At 47.7% G+C, this 7,626-nt stretch overlaps 1 protein-coding gene across 1 annotated transcript in view; it reads right to left on the bottom strand.

Annotated features, from left to right (window-relative positions):
• Window positions 1-3,197, bottom strand: part of LOC135810067 (sialin-like) — a 13,768-nt gene extending 10,571 nt beyond the window's left edge. Inside the window, exon 1 of the mRNA XM_065323533.1 lies at window positions 2,602-3,197. Within this exon, the coding sequence (XP_065179605.1) occupies window positions 2,602-2,964 (363 nt within the window). The 5' untranslated portion in view covers window positions 2,965-3,197. The remainder of the gene's footprint in view (window positions 1-2,601) is intronic.
• Between the last annotated feature and the right edge of the window lie 4,429 nt (window positions 3,198-7,626).

The raw sequence follows: 7,626 nt of genomic DNA, 5'->3' as shown, positions 1-7,626 counted from the left end.
ACTAAACCGTGCACCATCAAGAGATTTGGCTTTGTTGGTGAACCAGGAGTTCTTGGCAGAGCGGACAGCAGCTCTTGCCTTACTCCTGGCAGCCTTGAACCTGTTCCACGTGTCATCAGACCTGCCACTTGAAATCCATTCTTGATATCGCTGATTCCTTTCATTCAACAAGGGTTCGAGGGTATCTTTGCTCTCAGTAAACCAATCTGGTTGACGACGTTTCTGAAAACCGAGGGTCTCCTCTGCAGACTCGGTGACCGCGGTGCGCAACCTCGACCATTTGCATTCAACGGTGTTATGTTCATTCGGCTGTTGCAGACTGTTTGTGAGGCATTCACGATAGACATCAGCAACTCGTGTGATGTTTCCAGATGAGTCAGTGCTGTGGACATCCTTCAAACGTGCAACATCAAACCGCTTACATTTCTTCGTTTGCACACAACGCGAGCGGCGCTGCAGACGGCCTACTACAAAACGCGCAGCCACCAGGTTGTGATCGCTCCCACATTCCGCACTTCTTATAACTTGAGCATCAATACATTGGTGGTAGTCAGCTTGTGACGTGATGACAAAATCAATACAATGAAATCTCTTTGACCTTGGATGTTGCCAGGTCCACTTCCTATCCTCTGTCTTGCAGAACCATGTGTTACACACCATCGCCTGAATAGTTGCAAGAAAATCCAACAGCTCACGTCCTGCAGAGTTCATCTCACCCACTCCATGTGGGCCCCGTACACGTGACCACTCATCAGCGTCAGCATGCGTACGGGATCCAACTCTGGCGTTGAAGTCACCCAACAGAATAAACTTTTCTGTGCCCATCCGTGGCAAAGTCGCTTGCAAGTCCGCAAAGAACTGTTCCTTGGCAATTCGCTTGCTGGCGAACGTCGGAGCATATGCGGAGATGACAGTATACCATACCGGTGAACACCCATGAATATCAAACTTCAATCGCGCTGACACAATCCGAGAGCTGCGGGCGTCGTATTGACAACCGCCGTCACGCCACGCGCGAGCTGCATTTCCCAGCAACAGAATCGCAACACCTTCACCCCTTCGACACGACTCTCCCTCGCCAGGTGAAGGTCTTCCAGACGAAATTAGCACTGCTCCGTCGATGTTGTAAACGTTCTTATCCAGCCAGTAGGTCTCTTGAAGACAAACTATTTCCAATCCAAGACGTTTGAAAATTTGAATTATCCGATAAATTTTCTTGTCGTCAGCCACTTGATGTCGAGTGGATGCTGTTTGGACGGGTCCTTCACTTTCCAGCAACGAGCGGACATTCCACGTCCCAACGCTCAGGGTAAACTCCTTTCGTCTCCTACTGCGTGCGGTAGATGGCTCCATTCGCGGGCTTGCAAGGCCTCGCGATGGGTCCAACAGCGGAAAACAGAGTCAGAGTGACGACACCCGAAGTTCGTCCTGTAATCTGCTCTGCTGACTTTCCGCTGTGGACTTCTACTGGGAACTGTCCCAGGGACGACCCTGGAAGCCCAGAGCCGTCCCTGAGAACTGAAAACTAACAAAAACTAATAACAGTGACACACACACACACATACACACACACACACACACACACACACACACACACACACACACACACACACACACCGACAGATGCAGAGATAGAAATGACCGCGAACACAGCAAGAATAATAACAAAATAATACAGTCACACACTTTCAAGTGCTTTTTCCTCTGCTCAATCTCAAACGTGGGCCATTCCCACTAGGATGGAACAGCACGTGCTGTACGTTCAGGCTTCATGTCTGGATGGGCATGTTCAATAATATCTGCACTTGACACGATCAACCGTTTGGCATCTGTGTTGATACGGCGCGTGATTTCAAGCAAAGAAGAAATTAGCAAATACGGAGAAACCTTGACCGCACGATCGTATAAAACGGTCTTGTGGCGCATATTGGTGTTCAGAGGAACAGAATTCGCTACTACAGCTACCAACAGTCCATAAGCAGGAGCATGCAACTGTGTTTATAGGTCCGAGCGTGGCGCACTCACTGACTTCATTACGTAACTTGCCTCCGGCACACCGAGGACGTATGCACTCTAACCCACAATCGCCCGTACTAGTGCATCCACTTTTACTCAACTCATTTGAGTACCGACGCCTAGCGCCTGTACCTCAGCTCCGTACTAAGTTCATTTCAAACCAGAGCGAAAGTGTGATTTTTTGTTTTCCTCATTGCATGGACTGCAGCTGCATGATGTAATGAAGGTAGCACGCTGTGCATCTGGCCTACAGAAAGGAGATCACAATTGCATACTCTTGTTTATGGACTCCTGCTGCTACGTACCTGTAGCTATTTCACAGAAAATGTTTCGAATTTTTTTTTTTTTTTAATGTTACGGTAGAGAGGCAATTTTGGTCGATTCTACGTCCGCTGTGTCATTTCTCAAGGTCAATAGACAATGCTACGCGAGAAACAAGAGAAAGGCATTTTATCGCCGCACATCCAGTTTATTGTGTGGGACAACAACCACACTGGAGGCACAATATAATTATTTCAAACCCATCAATTCATAACATCTGCAGCACCTAGCAAAATAGTTTAAAAAAAACTGTGTGAGCCTTACTGCTGGTGTGCCGTTGCAGTAAGTAACATTTCCTGTCATTGCCACAAGCGCTTGACTGATGTTGAAGCGGAGAGCATACAGGAACATGAACCCAAACATGCTCAGCAGTGCCAATTGCCATCTTGTAGGGATGCCATTCGACAATTTGAAAGCAGGCCTTGGGAAGGCTGCTGTAGGGTTGGTCATTGCCGGCTCAACTAGATTCCTGGTCTCATCATCCTCTTTGTCACTGGAAAATCCCGGCATTACGCTCGGGTCTCCGCTTGGGGAGGCTCGGCTGAGTTGACTAAGCGCAAACTTCTCGTCATTGGAATCTCCACTGCCTTCGCCAGACCTCTTCTTCACACTGAGCAAAGACGACATTGAGATCAAGCTGCAGGACTGTCACGAGGTCTAACGCATGTACCGTATCCTACGCAACCTCCATAGGTCCACGAGTACGAATCTCTCTATTTCTTGTCGAACCGGTAAGGAAATTTCGTTTTCATACGAACATAGCCATACCGGTTGGCACTCAACTCAAACTCTAAACTCAAACAGATAATCTGATTCTACAAAAATAGCATGACAGCATGCACCGCGTGCATTGCACGCGCAGGGTCATGATGTTGTTACGAAAAATGGCTAAAAATGTCGGTCCAAGCTGCAGGACACACTTCATCATCATGCATATGCAAAGCCAAAGGAACACCGAAAGAGTTACTACTTCCGGACTGCAACCAAAGATGGGTTGACAGGACCTTGCCTTGGGCCGGTCTGGCGACCACATGAACCAAAATTAATGGGGCCGGGTCACACCCCAGGTTCAGCCCCTCGGGGGGGGGGGGGGGGGGTGAGGTGCAGCCAAACTATGCAGTCGAGTTTGTAGTCAGCTACATGATTGTAGAACAGGAGCACTGTTCAGTACTGACCAGGGAGTAGTAAATACTGTATTTTACTACTCCCTGGTACTGACTGTAGATCTACAGTTCGCCCTCCACATCGCGATATCGTGATATTGATATGCAGGCAAGACTATCCCATTGTACAAAATTGTGTAGCTACAAAAGTCAGTAAGCCAATCAGTGGGTCAACATCACGAGTCCATGGCCAAGGCTAAAAGACTAGTGTGTGAATAGAATATACATCGTAGGTCAGTGTGCAGCACGCTGCCTTCAAGTAACAGTTCAATGCCGCCGTAAGTTCATAACATACCTTTCCTGCATTGTGTACAGTATACTCAAGCCGACTCAAATCCACAAGCTCTCCTCCCAGCTCACCGTCTAGCTACTGAGTCTAGGGATTCTTCTTATATTAATACAAGTACATGTACATTCTATACCTTAGAATCACTCCAAAACACACACACACACACACACACACACACACACACACACACACACACACACACACACACACACACACACACACCAAGTGGTGTAAATCTATTGAGCATATTGCTTTGAAAATATTGATTACAAAGAAAGAAAGGTGAGGGAAGACAAACTGCATTGGATGGATCATAGGGAGCTACTGACTAGATATCCCATCATGTGTTGGTCAGAAAGCAAAACATTGTATTAGGCGTACGCATGGAGTCATCGTGTAGTACAGAACCAAGTGTGTGCCCACCAAATAAAAACATGGTGCCATATAAATTGTGTAGCCAAATGCGAGAATGATAAGTGTTTGTGAATACAACCTTCTTTCCCCTTTTCAAGCCCGCAACTAACGGATGTTTGTACACTATCCTTACCTGGACATGATGGGTGCATATGCGATAATGAAACATCCATAACTTATAAGCATAAAAATTAAAGTCACCACTTATGCAAAGTCACCATATATGGAAATCCCATAAGTGAAAATGGGAAAATCACAGGAAGCTACATCATTAGGGAGGTTCTGCTCTACGTTTTGGGAACGCGACGCAAAGAATCACGCGAACTTTCTTCGCGTTCCCGTAACGTAAAGAAATGCTGTTCTGCTCTACGTTTCACGTAGAGAAGTCACGTGGAATGTGTACTGGGAATTTCCCCTTCCATATTTGGCAGTTTTCTGCATGCAGTTGATCGATACCCAGCAAATCCGTACGAATTTTCTCTGCGTGTGCCACAACGTAGAGAACCTCATCTGAGTCATCTCCGCGTAGAAATCTGGAGCCAAAACACGCGAAGCCGTAGACTCTAACCCAGACACCTGCTCTCTACGTGATTTCTCTACGTTTCACGTATAGCAGAACCTCTCTATTACCTCACCCACACACCCACCCCATAGAGTACAACACACTACTGTGTTACAAAGGAAATAAACACATGCGCCGCGAGCGACCAGCCTTACAGTAACGCTAGAGTTGCAATGAGACATACCTGTGAAACAAGAAAGTGCCGCAGATACAGTAAGACAGCTTGAGAACGCTACAAAACATACCCGAGCGAAGTTACGGCAAGGCGTGAGCTGGCTTCAGACGGTCAACGGACACAGCAGTCGGCGATCTGTCTGGACATGAAAGGACAGGGCTTCGAGTCCAACGTCAGGGATCACTGGCCATGTTTCTGGATCGTAATAATCTTTATTGAAGGATCTCCCAGCCAGAGGCGATCGCCTGTGGAGGGGATCTCCTGCTGCAAATCATAGTAGCACTAGAGCTGCATGGCGGGGAGTTAACTGTCTGACCGACATTTGTCCACCCAGGGTGGCGGAACTACATCCACTGCAGGCGCGTGCTCGGCGATGGGCACGAGGGGCACGTGCACCCCCCAAAAAATTTCAATCTGGGTAATTGCAATTGTAATGTATGCAAATATGCTCTAAAATTCAAGAAAGGTTGCAAACAAATTGCAGAAAATTGCCGGGGGGCTCCCCTCGGCTCCCGTGCACCCCCTAGTTGGGGGGCCGAGCACGCCCCTGCACTGTAGCTACTGTATCGATAAGGAGCAGAGCTCCAGCTATCGGATCCTGAATGTGGATGGTTCGAGGTACCAGTGCCAGACACTTGTGCCACTGATATCTGGCCCGTACGTTTCCCGGCCAGTAGATGCAGAAATGATCTCACTTCATAACCTTATTACTAAACTAAGCTTGGCATGATAGTGGCAGAGGTTTGACTTGCGACTGCCACATTGTATTAGTATTGCGATCACACGGCACAGGTGAGGCTTGACGTGAGCAAACCGTGTACCTCTCAGGCAAACTGGGTCAGGTCCCGCGGCTGCCAGGGAGTGCCCAGTCCGCAGATTTTCAACTGCAGCCGTTACTGCAGCCTGAGACCTGCAACTGGAGTCACGCATATATCCGCCTCACACCCTCTGGAATAATCCCGGCATGGCAGCCACTGTTGGCGGCTCCAGGAGCACAGGGGATCTCCACGATGCGATCTGCCATGTATGGAGGCCAATTTGATCATGTCCGGCATGTGACTGACTGAGGCCAATATCGTCCGTCCTAGCGCACAAAGGCAGATAAACCGCTGCATGAATAGTTCTCGCAGGAAACTATCCGTGATCCAGCGATGCACACCGCCCAGTACTATGCAGTAGTTGTAGAGTTGTACTTGTAGAAACTGCACAGGAGAGCTTGCGATCACCAAAACAGTAACGTTCCTCATCGCAGATCACAGTTTATAACTACAGTCCATTCACAAAAAGATGGGCCCTGGCTCTGGCGAGCTCCCGTATTAGGCGATTTTTCAAGATTTTATCGTACACAGTGCAGTGCTGTGAAATTTGAAATTTGAAAAGGGTCCAAAAAGGGTGCCTGAACTGGGGTTCGAACCGTACAATGGCAATGCACTGTTACCATGGTTACGGGCAAGGTCAAACGGCCTGGATTTTGATGGGTTTTCCCAATTCAGTGCTCTTGGGGCAAAACCTGGCCGAAATCCTATTCTTGCTATGGCTTGCTTTTTGGAGAAATAGACTTCAGAAACATAATTGGAAGAGGATTCCATAGGGGATTGCAGAAAAAACTTAAAAAAAACTCAACGTTTGACCCATTTATGGCCAAAAGCTAGAACTTAGAAGTCCATCTTTTTCTGAATGGACTGTAGCCTGGCTTGCTCAGGAATCGTCGTCCTTTTTAGCAACTTACCGTACCGACGGACAGTTCCGTGATGGCCGTGTATATAGGAGGACTCGGGAGGGGATCTTGATTTCCGGGACAAACTCAGGAGCTACGCAGGGCGCTGACTATGTAGTCTTACTTGGTCCGCTCAGACCGGGTCTGCCGAATGTTGAACATGGTCACGCAGTTTGGACAAATCAAATCACCATCCTATTTTTCCTTGGTTCTTTTGACTAGATCTCTGAGTAGTCTACGAGCACGGGCGCGATCTCGGTGCATGATCTGAACCTCCGATCCGAACAAGCACAACAAACCTGGCTTCCGACTTTCATGGGCCAGCGATCATGATCTAACCAAGCATGGTCCGAGCATACTAGTACTACTACTACTACTGGTAGATCTACTACACATGTGTGGTAGCAGACCTACAATGCTACATACTCATTGTACATACATGTAGTCATTGTTCAACATTTTCTTCAGACTTCGAACGGTAGATCTATTTTAAAATAATATACCTCACAATCATAATCTCTTTGTCCTGTTCTTTTGCACATCACGAAGTATGTAGTTCACAATCGATACTAGCAAGAGAACAATGACTGAGTCTGTGATGATAATGACAGGAAGTGTTGGTCTCCGTTTCCGATGTGACTATGTCACATAAGTCACATTGGAAACGGAGACCAAATCTTCACGACAAAAGGCAAAACTGGTAGAGACAACATGTTAGACTAATACTTGTACGTACTGAGAATGAGTGAGATGCTAGGCGAGCGGGTACATGGCCAGGCGTCGGCGATGAATCTCTGCTGCCTGGCTGGGGCTGCTTCTGCAGTATGGAGACCTGAAACATTGCGGACACAGTAGCAGTAGCACGTCGTTCAATCATGGCGTTCACGTGGTTAGCGCTGAGATCATGATGACACCGGCCAGTGAACAATGGTGAACGCCTACAGAAGGGTTTTCAATAGCTGTCCGGAT

Source organism: Sycon ciliatum, chromosome 2 (genome assembly GCF_964019385.1).
Source record: "Sycon ciliatum chromosome 2, ocSycCili1.1, whole genome shotgun sequence".
NCBI lineage: Eukaryota > Metazoa > Porifera > Calcarea > Leucosolenida > Sycettidae > Sycon > Sycon ciliatum.
The sequence above is the reverse complement of the archived record's forward strand: the minus strand, read 5'-3'. Positions and strand labels throughout refer to the sequence as shown.